This window comes from Tursiops truncatus, chromosome 10, assembly GCF_011762595.2.
Source record: "Tursiops truncatus isolate mTurTru1 chromosome 10, mTurTru1.mat.Y, whole genome shotgun sequence".
Lineage (NCBI taxonomy): Eukaryota > Metazoa > Chordata > Mammalia > Artiodactyla > Delphinidae > Tursiops > Tursiops truncatus.
In genome coordinates, this window is record NC_047043.1 from 50,303,915 (window position 1) to 50,322,567 (window position 18,653).

Below are 18,653 nucleotides of genomic sequence, written 5' to 3' on the forward strand. Positions count from 1 at the left end.
GCCAGATATAAAATGAGCATGTCACACAACCCAGGTATCACAGCGACACTCCCAATCTAACATGTCTCTCTGGGTGTCAGAAGTGAGTGATTTCTACATTCCTTCTGAGTATTTTTCTGCTTTACTTTTATAATAAACTAGAAGAAGAAACGTTATTTAAAACACAGCTATGCAAATTAATGGAGATTTCCTAAGTTTCTTTGAGCCACAACTTGACAAACTTGAGTATTGAGGATCTGAGATGGCCGGGAAAAGTGCATCCTGGCTCAGAACCGCCTTCAGACGCCACTGCTATGACCTCCTACGTCTCTGCGTGGGAACAGGTCAAGTTCAGCTGCCGTCCCCATGCCCTGTGAGGCCTGCCCTTCTCATGAGCCTCACGGGGGCCCGGCTGTGCCTCCCATGCCTGCCCCCCACAGAGCCACTCAAGGTCCCCCCAGGAATGCTCCCCACCCAGGCTGTGCAGGTTGAGGCTGTGGATTTCAGCAACCTTGGAACTCCCCCCCCACGCCCCCACCCCCCCCACCCCCCCCGCCCCCGGCCAATGCGACCAAATCAATTGCAAAAGAAAAGAAGCCACCAAGGTCCGCATCTCCAGACCTCCCTGAAACACTGCATTCCTGCGCTCCCTCCTGGGCAGGGGGCCCTCTGATGGAGGGCAGGGGTAGGGTGCAGAGTTACACTGAGGAGCTCCACGTGAAGACGGTCCCAAGACCCGGGTTCCTCCTCCCCAACCGCGTGGGATGGGGCGTCTCCGACAACAATCCCACCTCTGGTCAGGGCTGCACCCGAGACTGAAATTAAAAGGAAAGAATCGCGTGGATGTTTACGCTCTCTTGGGGTACTTTGGAAAAGGGCAAGAGTTTTAGGCATTTCCCCTAACTTAGCATTTCTGAACTCAGAAGCTGAAGGATTAAAACAAAACAAATAGAAAAAAGAACCCCACGCAGAATCCCAAATCGCTCAGCATCAGAACCCGAAGGCCCCTTCGGGATGCTGCAGGTCAAGCCCCTGGTCTCACAGGTGAGGGGACAGACTGGGGAGAAGGCAGGGAAGGTGTAGGAGAATGTGGGGAACCTCAGGGCTCTCAACTGCCCCCCAAGTTCTGTCCATCATCTGACACATCACAATTCTCTGCTTCGGGCCAACGAGAGCATCTTCTTTCCCTCAGAGGACGAGGGAGGTGAGCGGTCACTGGACGTCAGAACCGGGACGGCTGTGCCACCCCCTCTCCTGTCCCTAACATGCAGGGGTCAGGAGGCAGCCCAGGGGGAAAAGGTGGGACGAGAGCCCCACCTTCTAGTCCGTTCTACTCTTCCTGGATGACAAGGCAATCCACCAACCCAAAGACTGTCATTAATGTGCAGATGGGAGGGAGACCATAGGCAACTAAGGACACTCACGGTGCCCCCTGTCTGGAAAAGTACAGCTGACGCTTCCTAACCCGCCTTCCAGCTGTCACGCCTGCCACTATTTCTTCTCCACACCACAGCTGGAGTCATCTTTCTAAAATCTCTGTAAGACACAAAGTCCAGCCTGGCCCCCACCTCCTCCAGTCCCACAGTATCCCTCACTTTCTGCCCCAGCCCTCCCAAGTATGTACACACACACACACACACACACACACACACACACACACATACACACACACGAGTTCACTCCTGTTTCCTTTTGCTGCCCTCCCTCCTGCCCTCGTCTAAGTGAGAAACAGCTACTCAGCTCATAGGAGGTAAACTCCTCCGTGAGGTCTTTTCTGACACCCCCTCCTACATCCAACCCCCCCCTTCGCTGTACCCATCACACACCCACATTGTAGCATCCACAGGGCTCTTTTTGCTCTTATCAATGCTATAAAGAGCATTATTGGCACAGCTGGGGGGAAATTTTACTATGGGCGTGTAAGAAACAGTATCAAAGCCATGTTAAATTTCCCCAGGGTGACAAATGTGTCATGTAGGAGAATGACCTTGTTAGGTCATTGATGGCCCACTGAGGCCCACTCACTGATGGATGTCAGGGAAAAGTGTCATGTCTACGACCTACTCTGAAAGGGCTCATCAAAAAATAAACACATACATACATGTGCGTGTGTACCTGCTGTGTGGCGGACAGAGAGAAGCAGGGAGAGAGTGGGAGAGGGGAAAGAAGAAAGAAAAATACAAAGCAGCATAATGTTAACAATTGGCCAATAAAGGCGAAGCATATATGTGGAAGTTCATTGTTCTACTCTTGCAACTCTACCGTAGATTGGAAGATGTGCTAAATAAAGAGCTGGAAGAAAAAGAAAAAAAAAAAAGGCTCTACTAGGGATGCAATACCTGAGAACTTACTGTCAAAGACAACCCTCCTGAAATGAAAGACACAGGGGATGTGGTCTCACAGCCAACAACAGATTCAACCCTCGAGGCATGTATTCTGCACTTGACAGTGATGCTGTGGCGTTGTCCGCGCTGGGAAAAGTAGAATTCCCAGAGAGATGGAGGAGAATGGGCAGGAGTGGGGTGACCATCTCCCCTTTCATCTCTTGCTGGTGTTTGTGCAGAATACCCAACCTATGTCCTTTCAAGCCAGCACACTGACCACTGTGGGCAAGACATTTCATTAAAGTGGATTCTCTCTCTTCTGTGATCTCCCTGACTTCTTGTTGGTCCCTTTGCCAATAAGTCACTTAATCATCTGTTTCTTGGGCAGTGGACACTGCAGACAGGGAGCCACAAAGTGGTGAGGACTAACCGGACTGTCTGCCTCCAACTGAGCGGGGAGCGATGGCCCAGCTGCTGAGACTTATGGCAGCCAAATGGCTGCCATCGCTACTGCAGATTTATTGAGCCATCAGTCAGGGCTGCCTTTTCTGCCATTAACATAATTAAGACGATAAACTACTTTGGGGAAAGGAGAAAAAAAGAAGATCTGCACTCAGGATTGAGAGAACAATTAATTACGGCTAAAGTTGCATCAATCTAGAAGTAAATAACTTACGTTTGGATGGGGATCTTAGAATCTGGAAACAATTGATCACACATCGAGAAAGTCAAAGGGTCCCCCGAAAGAGCAATGGTCCGTCCCTTCCCCACAAAGGGAAGCACAGCGGGCCTCCGATATGGAAGGCCAGAGCAGGTGCGACTTCTCCAAAGAAACATCGGTTAACCTAATAACCTTGAGAGTCATCTACATAATACTCTGGTCTCAGTCTGGGAAACCTACCCGGTGCAAACAAGCAAGGAAGGGAGGCCAAAACCACCTGAGAGTGACCTGTGCAATCCTCTAAGGAAACCAGGGGAAGTACGTAAAAATCCAGCCTTACAAAATGAGCAGGAGAGGATTCACACTGCCGAAGGCCCACGGAATGCTCCCCCTGGTTTCCTTAAAGGGCCAGCTCCCTTCCTGTGCATCTCATGGTGCTTGGGACACCAGGAAAGGCACTCATTAAAACAAATGATACAAGTGAACCTACTTACAAAACAGAAATAGACTCACAGACGTAGAAAACAAACATGGTTACCAAAGGGGAAAGGTGGGTGGGAGGGATAAATTTGGAGGTTGGGATTAACAGATACACACTACTATATATAAAATAAACAACAAGGACCTACTGTTATAGTACAGGGAACTCTACTCAGTATCTCGTAATAACCTATAATGGAAAACCCTCTGAAAAAGAATATATATATATATATATATATATATATATCTGAATCACTTTGCTGTACACCTGAAACTAACAGAACATTGTAAATCAACTATACTTCAATAAAAATTTATTTTTAATAAAAATATTTTTTTTAAAAGAGGGCCCCTGGGCTTCTCTGGTGGCACAATGGTTGGGAGTCCGCCTGCCAATGCAGGGGACACGGGTTCGTGCCCCAGTCCCGGAAGATCCCACATGTCGCGGAGCGGCTGGGCCCGTGAGCCATGGCCGCTGAGCCTGCGCATCTGGAGCCTGTGCTCCGCAACGGGAGAGGCCACAGCAGTGAGAGGCCCGCGTACCATAAATAAATAAATAAATAAATAAGTAAGTAAGTAAATAAATAAATAAATGGCCCAGCTTGCAGGAGAGTCAGAAACCGTGAGCCGAGGTTCATCTCTTGGCAGCGACAACCACGTGGACCTGGGCAAATTCCCCCCTTAGAAGAAGGAGCTTAAGCACAGCACTGTTAATCCGTGCTTGTTGTGACTGACGCTGGAAATTCAGCCTCATAAAATAATTCAATCAAGGAAAAAGCTGTGAGTTCAAGATGTCCACTGTATCATTATAACACCCAGAAGCCACTGGTGGAGGAAGTACAAGACAACGCAGTGACCTGGGCGGGGGGGGTTATGCATCCGTGAGCAGGAACGCAGGCCATGGGAATGTTCTCATCCTTGAACCCAGTGGCGGGCACGTGGTGTCTGTCGTGAGGCAATTCTCTATCCCGGGGGCACACAAACGGCAACCACAAACCACGTCTCCTCTTGGTTCAACAAACAGCTCTACTGGAACCATTTAAATAATTCTTTAAGAATCATAGAAACTTCACAACGATCTCAGCAAGCTTCTCTCTCAATGTACAAATCTTGTCTAACATCCTTGAGGACAGGATGTGCACGGGGCACCCAAGGAATGTTCAATCCACCTTTGCTTTGCACTAGTTTCAACCATAGTCTGCAGCCCCAGACTCCCACCTGCTCTATGGAATCAGTTATGCCTTCTGGAAGGGCTCACGATCCCCTCTTCCAGCAGATCTCTGTCCCATCTGAATCTGTAAAATTTGAGTTTAGACCAAATCCCTTGAGGAATCCACAGAGGTCACAGGCCCACCCTGGACCTTGCTGTTCCCCACAACCACCACCCCCCGAAATCTCAATTTCAAGCACCCCCCTCCTCCCATCACCCGGTACGTCCAGCTCACTCCATCACAGCCCCAGCCCCACGACCCCATCACGTCCACCATCCCCTGTCGCCTCCTTTCCCTCCACGCCCAGCATGGCATCCCTGCCCCACCTGACACTCACTCCCTTGATCTGCCACCACCACCACCCTGTGGCCCCTCGGCCCTCTCTCCCTCTGGGGGGTCAGCCAGCAAACCCCAACCCTGGTTTAATCCACCTCCTCACGTTCTCCGAGCCTCAACCTGGCAGCTCAACTTAACCTGGAGAAAAGAGACACATGCTCGCTGGTCTCACTTTAAATTCGAGACCTAGAATCCTTACGTGCCCCGCCCCGGGGCGGGGCGAGGGGCAATCCTGCCACCTCCTTCCTCCGCCTGAGAGGGCCACTCATCCCTGCTGCCTCCTCCCTCCCCAAATCTCTAACAGACCTTCCCTCTTCATCACCCTCACTGCTCTGAATCCTTGACACGTGGCTGTGCAGATGTGGGAGCAAGACGGGATTATCCCTGCTTTACAGGCAAGGAAACAGAGACATTCAGAAGTGAGGTAACAGCTGGGGCGCGTCCCGGCTCAGAACCACGTGCGTAAACACAGAGCTGAGGGTCCCCCGGGGTCCCCGCCCCTCCGCTCTGCTGCTTGCCTCCTGCTACAACGGTGGGCTGTCCTAGCTAGGGACAGACCCTCCGCACCGCACGGGATCCCAGAACCCCTCCCCTCTCAAGTTCCCGCAGGCATCCCCGCCCTCTCTCCCGACCTACCGTTCCCATCAGCATTCAAACATCTTCAGAAACCAAAGTTCTCTGTTCCAGAGCTTCGTCCCAATTTTCTGCTTCCCTTTTGCATCAAAGCTCCTTGAAACTCCATCTTTACTCCCTGTCACCACTTTTCTCCCCATCCTCCCTTGAAGCCACCTAATCAAACTTTGACCAAAACAAAGGCAGTGGTCCCTCTGCAGGCGTGTTGGCAGCAGTGCCTCGCAGCGGAGAACTCCCTTCTCCTTAAAACACTGCCTGTGTGTGACTTCATGTCATCATGTTCCTCTGCTTCCTACCCCCCCTCCCCCCAGCTGACCCTCCTCAGTCTCCTCTGCTGGACCCTTCTCATCTCTCCAGCCTTCACATACTGGAGATTCCCCGGACTCGGCCTTTGGACTTTCCCCCTACATCTCTACTCACTCCCTAAAGGGGGGTTACCATCTCCTGAGTTGGACCACCCTCTGCACATTGTTCACTCCCAAACTGGTACCCAAGCTTCACTCACAAACCCCAGGCTTCTATACTCAGCTGCCTACACATCCTCTCAATTTGGATGCAGAACTGAATGGATCCCTCAGACCCAAGAGACCCAAGGTTGAATCTGGGATATCCCCCCATCACCCCAACCTCCTCTTCCCATAGCCTCTCCCCCCTTGGTAAGCGGCGCCGGTGGTCTGCTCCACGGGTGGCCCTCGATGAACCCAAGCCCCTGGAATTCACACCCCTGAAGAGTCCCCTTGTGGCACTTTAATCAACAGAGTGGAAGTGACAGTGTCAGTTTGGGGCCCAAGGCTTATCAGCACCCAGTTTGGCCCTCCTGGGAGCTTTGAGCCACTGTGTAAGAGTCTGGCAACCCAGCTGGACAGACCATGTGGGAAGGATTCATGGAGACAGAAAGGTTACAAGACTTCATGAGGAGAGAGAGGCCCAGCTGTCCCAGCCACGTTCAGCCTACAACCAGCCCACCAGCTGACGACAGGCACATGAGTGACCACTGGCAAGACCAGCAAAAGAGCCACCCAGCTGAGCCCAGCCCAGACTGTGAACATAAATAAAATGGTTATTTTAAGCCACTTCGTTTAGGGTGGTCAGTCCCTCAGCAACAGGTCACTGAAACAAACAGCAGCTCTAATGTTTATTATTCCAGTTGCTCAGGTTGAAATCTTAGAGTCATTCCTTATTCCTCTTTTGCTCATACCTTACAACCAAACCACATGCAAAAAGGATACCTGTAGCCTGCTGGCACGTCTTCTAAGTACATCCAGAAACTGCCACTGCCCTTGCCATTGTCTGTCACCTCCTCTATGCCCACCCTGACCCTGCCGCCTGCACCCCACTTGCCCTGTCCCAGTTTACTTTCTACAAAAGAGTCAAAACAATCTTTTTAAAATACAAGGAAAGCCCTGCATTCCTTTGTTCACAACTCTCTGACAGCCACCCACATCCACAGCAACACCCCAAGTCCTCACGATGTCCGGCGAGGCCCTCCGATCCAGCCCCTGCTGTCTTGCCGATTTAATTTCCTGCCAACCCACGCGGGTCAACTCTGATCCAGACACAATGCTCCCTGCTCGTCCTCAAAATGCCAGGCAAGGGCCACCTTGGGCCTTGTCCACTCACTGCCCCCGCTGGCCCGAACAGCCTTCCACTACATGGCCACCTGGCTGGCTTCCTCATCTTCACCTGCCTGTACTCCAGTGACACCTGGAGAATCCTGCGCTGAATGGCTCATCTAAGAGGCTCACCGGCCCCATCAGCTTTCCATCCCCACCCGCCATGCTCTGTGTCTCTCCACTGTGTTTGCATCTCCATATTCTTTTCTTTTCTCTCTCTAGTTTGTCTGTCTCTTTCCACCATCACACAAGCTCCGTGAGGCGTGGATTCTAACTGTTTTGTTCACTGCTGCACTCCCAGCACCTAGAACAGTACCTGGCAGGTGTAGTACTCAATAAGTACTTGTTAGATGAGAGAGCACGTGCGTTACTGACAGCTGCCTTTCATAGCCCTGAAAACACGGTAAAAATCGTCATAAACCCCCAAGCTCAACCTTGCATCCTGTGGGCACCCCCTCCCTGAAGCCCACAAATTATCAGGGCAGCAACTCTGAAAAACACATGTTTCCCACCTGCTCCAAGGCCTCCAAAGGTTTCCCATCACCCTCAGGATCAGGTTCACCCTCCTTCAACGGCCCACAAAGCTCTGCAGATCTAACCCTAGACCCCACTCCAGGTTCCCCCATGCCCCGCCAGCACACACTCCCCCCAGCCTCACCGCCTTCACTCTCTGGCTTCGCCCATGCTGTTCCCTCCACCAGGAATGCCCTTCCTCTAGTTCCTTCCACTACTGCCCACTCACCCTTCAGGCTCAACCTACATGTCCCTTTGTCAAAGAGCCCTTCTGTGCCCTCCATCTCTGTGGCTCCTCCTTTTTCCCTCATTTTCCTTCCTGGGCTACCCATGATTTGTGCAATTGTAGCAGGTTATCCAGTGGCGGAATTCACCAGCAACTTGGGCTTCTGGAACCACAACTGAGGAAGGAGGACAGACCAAGGTGCTTCTGGAGGCAGGACCAGATACCTACTTTGGGGGGCCCAGTGAAAAACAAAAATGCAAGTCCTCTTGTTCGAAATGATTAAGAATTTCAAGACAGCAACAGCAGAGCAGTAAACCAAGCCTGGGATGCTTCTGAGCATGGGATGTTATACCACCCCACTGGTCACCTGCCCAGGAAACTGCTGACCACGGTTAATGAACTAAAGCAAAATACAGCACTCAAGGCCCAGTGAGGCTGGTGACCTGGGAATGCAGCTGTGCTGGACACCTCCACAAAGATGGGGCTGCGCACTTATTTTACGGAGAGATCAAAGCTTCATCCTCAAGTCGTGGAAGGTAACCTCTCCAGGGTGCCTGCTCATCGAACCGAGTGCCATTCAGGCCAAGCTCGTCCACTGCCAGCTTAGCACAAGCTTAACTGAATGACACAGACAAGAGCCAAGAAGAGACAGTAAGGAAAGAGATAATCTACAAATAACAAATGCTGGAGAGGGTGTGGAGAAAAGGGAACCCTTCTACACTGCTGGTGGGAATGTAAATTGATATAGCCACTATGGAGAACAGTATGGAGGTTCCTCAAAAAACTAAACGTAGAGCTACCATATGATCCAGCAATCCCACTACTGGGCATATAACTGGAAAAAACCATAATTCAAAAGGATACATGCACCCCTATATTCACAGAAGCACTATATACAATAGCCAAGGCAGGGAAACAACCTAAATGTACATCGACAGATGAATGGATAAAGAAGATGTGGTACATGTAGACAATAGAATATTACTCAGCCATTAAAAAGAATGAAATAATGCCATTTGCAGCAACATGGATGGACCTAGAGATGATCATACTAAGTGAAGTAAGTCAGACAGAGAACGACAAATATCATATGATATCACTTATATGTTGAATCTAAAATACGACACAAATGAACATATCTATGAAACAAAGCAGACTCAGAGACATAGAGAACAGACTTGTGGTTGCCAAAGGGAAGGGGGTGGGGAGAGGGATGGAGGGGGAGTTTGGGATTAGCAGATGGAAACTATTACATATAGGATGGATAAGCAACAAGGTCCTACTGTATAGCACAGGGAACTATATCCAATATCCTATGATAAACCGTAATGGAAAAGAATATGAAAAAGAATATATATGTATGTATAACTGAATCACTTTGCTGTACAGCAGAAAGTAACACAGCATTGTAAGTCAACTATACTTCAATAAAATTTTTTTTAAAAAGGGGAAGATACAATTTCATCAACATTTTTACAGGGCAGGGCAACGAAAGCCCAAAAGCCTCATGGGACAATAAAAGGTTTCCCTCTTCCTTTCACAAGTATTTCAGCTTGTCAAATGTTCCCTTGGTTTCTGAATAACAGCTTCTTCCCAGTAAATAAGTTAATGAACAATAGATTAGAAAAGTTTTTCTTTCTGATAGCTGACTGTTGGATAAACACGTTTGCTCTTTTAGGAAAAGGCGATGTACACTTCTCATGATTTCCATATTTTAAAACAAGAGGGACTTCCCTGGCGGTCCAGTGGTTAGGACTCCGAGCTTTCACTGCAGGGGGCATGGATTTGATCCCCAGTCAGGGAACTAAGATCCCACATGCCGTGCGGCACAGCCAAATAAAAAAATTAAAAAATAAAACACAGGAGCCAGAAGGTGATGTCTCTGAGACACTCCACCTGCCGTCATGCAGTCCCCTCAGTGCTGTTGGGTTTCTCCACATCTGACCTGGGCAACTTCGGTTACTCTTGACAGTGTCTCTCCTGTATCACTCAGGAGTCTACATTGAATTATAGAATATGATCCACGATGCAAATATATTTCACATGGTGACCCAGTACACACGTATCAACACAACTAAAAAGTTTCACCTGCTGTACACTCTGGTGTTTTCTAATGTATTTTATTTCATTTTTTAGAAATGATCATCTGACCCACTAAACTGGTTTTACAACCCACAAAACGGGCTGTGAACCAGAGTTTGGAAACATGGTTTGGGGTCAAATTAGTGATGTCACAGCCCAGATTCCAGCCCCCAGGTCTTCACTCAAAGCTCCTTCTGAGTGGTCTACACTCAGACAGGAATCAGAGGGGGGGCTTTTTAAAAGGCAAGCACTTAAAGGATTCTTCTAGCAAAAAGGATGCAAATTACATGGCCAGGAGACAGAAATTAAGGGAAGGCAGCAGGATGTCAGCTTGGTGTGTGGAGCCCCCGAGCAGAGGGCAGGGAAAGGGGAGACAAGGGAACCTTCCAGGTCACACTGCTCAGCATGCGCCCCAATCCCATGGAAAGTAGTGCAGGTTCCCAGGACGTTAGACTCCCTCATGATCAAACCCATGAGAACACCCCCAAGAAAAGGCTTTTCTGTCCCCTCTGAGGCTCCCTGTTGTCGCTTTCCTCTTCAAAGAGCCTGTCTCACCCGCCCCCTCCCTCTCGCTGGTCTGGCCTCCAGGCCAAGCTGAGCTTGTGGAATCCAGCCCCTTCCCTGCAGCCAAACAAGCCCACGACCCTCAAGGCAGTTTCCCCAGGCTGCGCCTTCAGGGGCTCCAACCATTTCAAGTAGGCCTTCCGGATCCAGAACTTTCATTGCCAGCACACCCTTCCCATGGTCACGTCCCTCCCTCCTAATCACGAAGCACCTACCGCACCTACCGAAACTGAGTAGGACCCTGTGGGGCTCCAGGGCATGGAAGCCTTTCAAACAGTTGCTTATCAGGGAAGGGAGGGGAAGCAGAGACAAGGGAGGAGCAGTCAGGAAACAATAGTGCAGCCTTGGGGCAGGGTCCCCGTTCAGCCTCAAGGGATAAACATTAACAATGTCTTTGAACACTTCTGCAGAAAGAAAACCCTCAACAAATGGAAAATGTTAGCATTCTTCATTCCAGAGAAGACCACCTGGGGCCAGACTGGAGGCGTGCAGGCCCCCCCCCACACACACACACCCTGATCCTTATCAGCAACCCAACCCTTGAACTCCTTACCTCCCGGTTTGGGACACACAGTTTTGTGGGGCAGGAGCTCGCTGTGTCTCCCTTTGCCTGGCAAAGCAATAAAGCTATTCTTTTCTACTTCACCCAAAACTCTGTCTCCAAGATTCGATTTGGCACCAGTGCAAAGAAGCCGAGCTTTCGGCATCAGCGTCAGGACGGGCAAGGGAAGCCAGGTGGGCTGGACAGCCGAGTCCAGGTAACTCCCACCACCCACAACGCTCCCCATGCCCACACACCTCTCAGCTGCACGCAGAGCGGCCTTCCCTCTCTCCTCCAGAACGAAGCCACTGCCCGGAGGCGGGGAAGGCTCCACGGGGGCCATCGCCCGGCCACCAGCGTGGAGGATGCTGGGTCCTCTCGATGAGGTTTCCCGGGATGGGCGCAGCACCAACAAGAGTTATTGTGCGTCTACCAACCAGCGGGCACACAGCTCTCCACGTGGGCAGCGAGGTCTGGATCATCAATGGGGTTAAGGCCAATGACAGCCAGCAACAGGAGGCAGCCAGGTGCCCAGAGGCGGGGTGGGGGGGTGGGGCCGGGGTGGTGGTGGTGGTGGTGCAGGTGGAGGCAGCCTCACTCTTGCCCACACCATTTCCTTCCTCCTGTTTTCTCTCTGTGGCCAATGCGCCACGTCCATCTCTCTAGGTCACCTTTAATCCTCTCTAGGACACAGCAGGAGACAAAGAAATCCCATCTTGAATTGTCCTTATCATCTTGTGTGCTTTCCCTGCCCTTGAAGCATCGCAGCTCCTCCAGAGAAGCAAACGCAAGGCTCATGCCCTGGGGATGATCATTTACATACAATATCCTTTCCAATAATCCCCGGAACATCCGTACTTGACCGCAGCTCTGACCCTTCCCCACTCTGCATCCCCAGTCTCCCGAGCGAGCGGGAAAGCCTGTGAGGGACAGAAGGCACCCAGACGACTGGCCACAAGCCCCAGGGGACACGCCCACCTACCTTGGTCAGATCCATTCCAAGTTTGAGCTGAGAAATGAGGTGAAGGATTACACTGCGCTGATCCTCCATGACACCCACTTCTGTCTCTTCCTGATCTTCAGTGTCACTTTTCTCATCTTCTGACAAAACCAATTCGGGGCCTGAGTTTGGCTAAAACGAGATCATCAGTAAAAATCACCAGCCTGGTCCTGAGAAGCTAGAAGCACAGCACCGAACCCATGTGCTTAGCAAGGGCAGAGAGCCCAAGCCTGCCCAGATAGAGTTTCTCCATAAACTGGTCCTCCTGGCCGTGGGCAGAAGACGATCTTTTTTTTTTTTTTTTTTTTTTTTTTCTGGTACGCGGGCCTCTCACTGTTGTGGCCTCTCCCGCTGCGGAGCACAGGCTCCGGACGCGCAGGCCCAGCGGCCATGGCTCACGGGCCCAGCCACTCTGCGGCATGTGGGATCTTCCCGGACCGGGGCACGAACCCGCGTGCCCTACATCGGCAGGCGGACTCCCAACCACTGCGCCACCAGGGAAGCCCAGAAGACGATCTTTGGGGTGCAGGCCCCACCTTTAAGCACCTGAGGAGCCCTCTCATCTTCCCCTCACCTGTGAGTGAGCCTTCTAGCCTAAGCACCTCCCCTGACAAGAAAGCTTCCTGCCCTCTAAGAAACTAACTATAATATTCAAGTGTGAGTCCCTTCACCTTGGCTATTCCCAAATAATATTCTCCTGTTAACTTGTACAACCCAGAGCACTATAGCTAACGTAAATTTCTCTGTTTATAAGCAAAAGTCAGACACCCCAGAAACTGACATTACCTTATTTATGGGAAAATTTACTCTGAAATTATTTCTATTCCCATTAGTGAATATCACTACAGCAAGTTAAAAAAAAAAAAAGGCTCAGTGCTGGCATTAATTTATGGAGGGAAACAAAAATGAAAATGTAAAGAAAAAGTCTGAAATTTTATAATAATGCTAAGCTTCAACCTGGCTAACAGACCCTGCACGTTCCTTGATGCAAGTTTTATTCATTCAGTTGCTTGATTCCAGTTTTCCAAATTACAGAGGAAGCAGGCAAGTTAATAAAATATGCAAGGTGGATTGCTGAGCGCATAATTTTCCAATACCTAATTACCAAGAACTCTGGCTACAATTACAGCTGTCCTCACAATTCTGTTGAAAGAAATAATCCTATTCACCATTCTTCATTTATGTATGTTCTCATAGTACTTGTTTCTATGTCAGCAAAAGCACTCTACACAAAACACTACGTAATTGTTTCTAATTGCTGCTGACTGGTAATTACTAATGAACTTAACATACAGAAACACGGGAGCCCAAACATTTTAATATAAAAGGATACAGACTTGCCCAAATATCCAAGCAAAAACTAATCATTTTCAGTCTCATTACACAGAACCATCTCATCTACTTCCAAAACACAAAAGTTATTTAGCGATCAAGGTGTTTATAATTGTCCTTCCTCACCAACACTCCAGAGGAAATATGGTGCTCTTTCCACTGGGGTAGCATTTTTAAGATTTCAGTTGAAATGGACATTTACCATAGACATACTGCTCAAATTATTCCCAAGGCCATGGGGCTTTCCTCCAGCCACAAGTCAAGTTTCCATCATGTGCCTGGTTCCCTAGACTCATGTCATGTGTGCTATGTGACATCACTGGAAAGGTGCTTTGCTAGATATACTGAAATAACTGAGGGCCCCTGACCCCCACCATGGTCCAGAGAAGACTAACCAGAGGGGGAGTCTGGGGCCATGGGCCACCCTGATTCCACACTGGGAAATCAGAGACAGAGGGACAGGAGCCAGCACTTGCTGTCAATGCCTGGAAGCCGCCTACCTCTCCTCCAGCTTCAGCTCCTGTGCTGCAGTGCCCATGGCAGCCAAGGTCACTGTGGTTACGAGTCTGACGGGCTAAAGCAGGGCCACCGTCCCATATACCTGCCCTCCTGACCTTCCCTGCTCTTTCCCCCTCCTCTGGGTTTCAGGCAAGTTTTAAAGGGTGGCTGTCTCCATTCACTGTGAGTTTGCAGTTCCCGTCAGTTGCCACCAAAGCCAGAGAGCTCAGACACACTCCCTTCAATGCCAAGGTGATGGAGCTGCTACTTCCTTTGCAGTAACGTGCCGGGTGGTCACCTATATTAGCAGACATCCCCTCCACCCAGGGCAGCGGGGCAGGAGAGGGCAAGGCCTGGGTATCTTGTGTGGCAGGAAAAAGGACAATCAAAAGCAAATCACGCTACCATCCTGCACTCAAGGGGGTGGGCATAGCTTTCAAGGTCCTTATACATCTCAACAAGAAAGGGAGTTCCATGGGAAAAGAATCTGAAAAAGAACAGATACATGTATGTGTATAACTGAATCACTTTACACCTGAAATTAACACAACATTGTTAATCAACTATACCCAATATAAAATAAAAATTAAAAACAAAAACCAAAAAAAAAAGAGAGAGAGAAAAGGAGCTCCACCTGGAGTGCAATTGTTCCTGCTTGAAATTAGCTGCTCTCACAAAGCACTGATTGTAAACTAAGCAAATCAATAGCTCAAGTAAGTTTTATGAAGTGAAGAATTGTTCTTTCTTCTGAAAGTGTGATTTTCCCATCTGCCCACAAGCCAGTGCACCCCTCCCACCCACTGCCACACTCGCAGGGAGATGCTTACGAACCACAGGGACCAAGCGTCTCCTGCTGTCTGCCTTCCTTGGAAACCAAACGCAGCTGGTCCCTGATTTCCAGGAGCCAAGACGCCTTCTGCAAGCTCCCGCCACATCATACGAAGAACATACATTACTGTGCACACAAACCTCTCCAGCTTGTCCCACTTCAATCAACGTCACGTTTCCTGTGTCTGGTGATGCCGTCAGGGACACTGGCTCCAGCAAGGAGAATTAAGGCTGGTGCACAGGCCTCAGAAGCTGACTCACTCCAGGGCGAATGGCGGCCAGAGCTCCTGGGGACCCTGAAGTCCCGCCAAGAGAGGAAAGGCCACGGGGAGCCTGACACACATCCCCTCACTGGCACAGACCCTTAGCAGACGGTGCCCTAAGCTTAAACAAGGATCCAGCAACATTTCTGTCTCCTGCAGCTTTGGAAAACTTGCAAAAATTCTCTTATCCAGCCTTGAGTAAATAATCAGGGTTTAAAAATAAAGCTGGTTTCATTCATCACGTTGTCAGTGAACGTCTTAGAGGACACCCCCAATTCCACCCACACTGGAACTCAAGTCCATATGCAGAAGGTGAGACCACCCTCTGGTGTGGGTCCAAAATGGGGGCACGTGGATGGAGGGTAGGGGTTCCCAACAGGGCACGTCGGTCTGAAGGAGGTCAACTGGCCGTGTAAACGCCAATCTGTGGGCACCCGCAAAGCACCCATGGTTAGCAGGGGCTCTGAGAAATGGAGATTTCGAAGAACCAGGCTTAGATGGAGTTTTAAAGACAGAAAACCTTCCCTTTTAGGGTCAAGGGTTTGCAGATTCTGCTGTTCTGATGTGAAATCCACAACAACGGTAACGGTCAGTGGATCCAAGTCTGCTTTCCACAGTCAGGCCCACATGCTCATCACATCCTCACCCCCCCAGCTCATCAAGTTCTGCTCCTCTCCTGGGTACCCCTGTATGCCCACGCCCTCCTATACCAATGGATTTCTGCTTGTAAAGTGATGACAACCGTCCTGAGGTGATCAAAGGTGGCAGAACGGTCTTTCTCCACCTCAGAAGAAAACTGAAAATAAGAAATGGCTTTTTCTTATTTTCTGAGACAGTTCCTAAGACTGAGACAGTTCCTAAGACTCAAGCAAGAAGAATCTTTAAATACTGCCGTTCCCCAGAGAGCTTTGCAAATGAGCCAGCCCGAACCGTAAAAATGTACACAAACGTGAAGATAAAATGGAATTAGAATATGTTGTAAAGAGAAGCAGGCTTTGGAAAAAAGAGGTTTTTAATAAAAACAAAAAATTATGACTCAGTATTGCTTACCACATGAGTACCGCAGGACATGGGGTGCTACAACAATCCAGTGACTCTTGCCTTGTTAGCAAATGGTGGGGGGATGGACAAGCAAAGGTGATGGACAGGAAAAGGCCACCTGGCAGCTGGGGTCCAGGGGCACCCCTGGTAGCTCAGCAGTGACCTGGGCCCTAAAGCAAGGATTCTTAATCTGGGCCCTATGGACACTCGTTAAGATACCTACCCATACCCTTGACATTTCATATACAAATTGTGTGTCTGGGCATTTTACGGAGAGAGGGTCCTGCTCTCCATGGATTCTTAGAAGGGTATCTGTCCAGGGCTGACCTCAGGCCTCGCAAGGTCTGCAGGATCTCAAGGTCTGAAGGGTCATGGAACAGAGATGGGCTCTCAGGGTGGGAAGTGGTTGAATCAAAGACGGTCCCAGCACCTGCAGACGTGCCCCTGCTTTACCACCAACCTCTACTCCTTATCTGATAGGAGGCAGCTCCTCCACCGGCCAAGGACCAAAGCCAGAAGCAACACCGTGACTTGGGTTAGGTTTACGTGGGTCCAGCAGTCTTGTCAAGGGGGACACCGGTGTAGGGGAGACACTGAACATTCTTAGCGTCTCTTCTTTTTCACAAAATTTTAATTCTTCAATACAAATGCAAATTCCAAGCAAGACTGAAATTCCAACCTCTTTTATTCAATACACATACGTGATTTAATTACAGTTGGAGTCAGTTCCAGGAAAAAAACCCCAGGAAACAGACATTTATCTTTAGAGTCCATTCAATTCCCTGTCGGAGGCCTCACTCCACCCCCACGCTCCCAAATCCACCCCACCCCCCTTTCCCAGGCCTCGCTCCCTATTTTCCCTTCCTCAGACGGTGTACTTCTCTCTTCACAATGATCTCTCCTTCTTTCTTATCTGAGACCTGGCCCTCAGACAGCTGGGGCCAGTATAAGCAGTTGGATCTATTGTACTAACATCCTCTTTAACCTAATGTCTTAAAGGGCTGAACCCTGAGACTCAAGGCATTAGAGAGAGGCCTGGGCATTACGCAGCCTTCCAAAAAGCCTTTTCACTGTTGGGTGGGGAGCAGCTCCACAAAGAGCCCTGAAAACCCAGACATGCAGGTGTGAGGGGTCTCTTCCAGCAAGGATCGGGATGGACTCCTATAGCCATCTTCTGCCAGGTAAGAGGTATTCTTAACTAAACAACGTCTTCAGCAGAAAAACATAATCCACTGAGCTCATGTTAGCCACCACCCTCCTGAAATTCTACCGGACCAAGATACAAAGCCGGCTAGAGAATGAACATTCTCCTCTGGCAGCGAACACACTTCAGCTCAATCATTTTTAAAGCCTGGCATCTCTCCCCGCACGCTGGTACCTTGGCATGGAGGCACGGGTGGGTTGTGCCATCCCAAAGAACCTTGGCATTGAACGCAAGAACCCAACGTAGCCCAGATATCGTCCTTACAGGAAAAGGGGGGAACACAGCCGTGTCAAGAAGACTCTCTGGTATTCTGGGGGCCAGCGAAAGGTGGGCAGCGGGGAAGAAGACCCAGAGCATCACCACCCTCAGATACCCTCAAATGAGAGCTACGTCTGTATCACAGCGGCAGGCAGAAGAGTAACCAGGAAATGACGTGTCCTCTTACGTGACGCGCTTCTCAAGCCCACAACTACACAGAACATGCAATGACATGCAATCGCGGCCACCAGGGCGAGTCTGCTTTTGCTGACCAGGGGATAAAAGTCAAGAGAAGCTGGTCTTCCAGAAAATAAGAGGTTTTAGGAAAAATAGGAACGTGAAACATGGACAGAGCTTAGGGGGTCAGAGAGACTGGGAGGGTGGGTACATGGAGACAGACCAAGGGGACAAAAAAAAGGAAATTCAGTGAATACTGGAAGAAAAGCAAGAGGGTCTGAGTGTCTAAGAGGTACAAGTACCCACGGACCAACAACCAAATCAATTTTTTTTTTGGTTCTAATGATAAATGGTATTACTGTCTCTTTAATTTCTAGTCATTTTTCATCTCAATAGTCACAGTGTATTTAACCAAGTTATCACAACCATGACTCGGTCCTCAGAGCGCATCTTCACATCAGTAACATTTTATCAGTAAATCCTAAGAAGCCCCGCCTGACAGCCCAAGGTCACGAGAACTGGCACAGCTGGATCCGAGGAGCCGGTCCAACTTGGGGCTCAAGTCAGCAAGCATCAGCAGAGCCTGGAGCCCCCAAAGACAGCCAGACGTCCAGCAAATTCCACCAGTAATTTCTGGCCCTCATTCCCCAATAGGAAACGTCTACCCCGTGACTGTCAAGTGCACGGCCCTCCCTACCACGCGCTTGGAAGAATTATCTCCCGAGGACAGACACAGACGTGAAGTTTGTCCTCTGAACGTGCAGTGGCTGCTCCTGGGGACCTACTGCTCTCCCCACGCTCAGCACAGGCGGGGTTTCTCCTCCAGAAGAGTCTCTCTAATTCCCCAAAAGTAGGCCATCCTTGCTCGGTGGAAGGGCTCTCGGTCGGA

The 18,653-nt window shown here is 49.8% G+C and overlaps 1 protein-coding gene across 12 annotated transcripts in view; it reads right to left on the bottom strand.

Annotated features, from left to right (window-relative positions):
- The window catches only part of OSBPL10 (oxysterol binding protein like 10), a 376,374-nt gene that overhangs the window by 22,244 nt on the left and 335,477 nt on the right, over positions 1–18,653 (bottom strand). For 11 of the 12 annotated variants that reach the window (XM_073810946.1, XM_073810944.1, XM_033864521.2 and 8 more), the window contains one exon: positions 12,146–12,295. The exons of the other annotated variant lie outside the window; for it this stretch is intronic. In XM_073810946.1, coding sequence (XP_073667047.1) covers positions 12,146–12,295 — 150 coding nt within the window. The remainder of the gene's footprint in view (positions 1–12,145; positions 12,296–18,653) is intronic. 12 annotated transcript variants of the gene reach the window in all.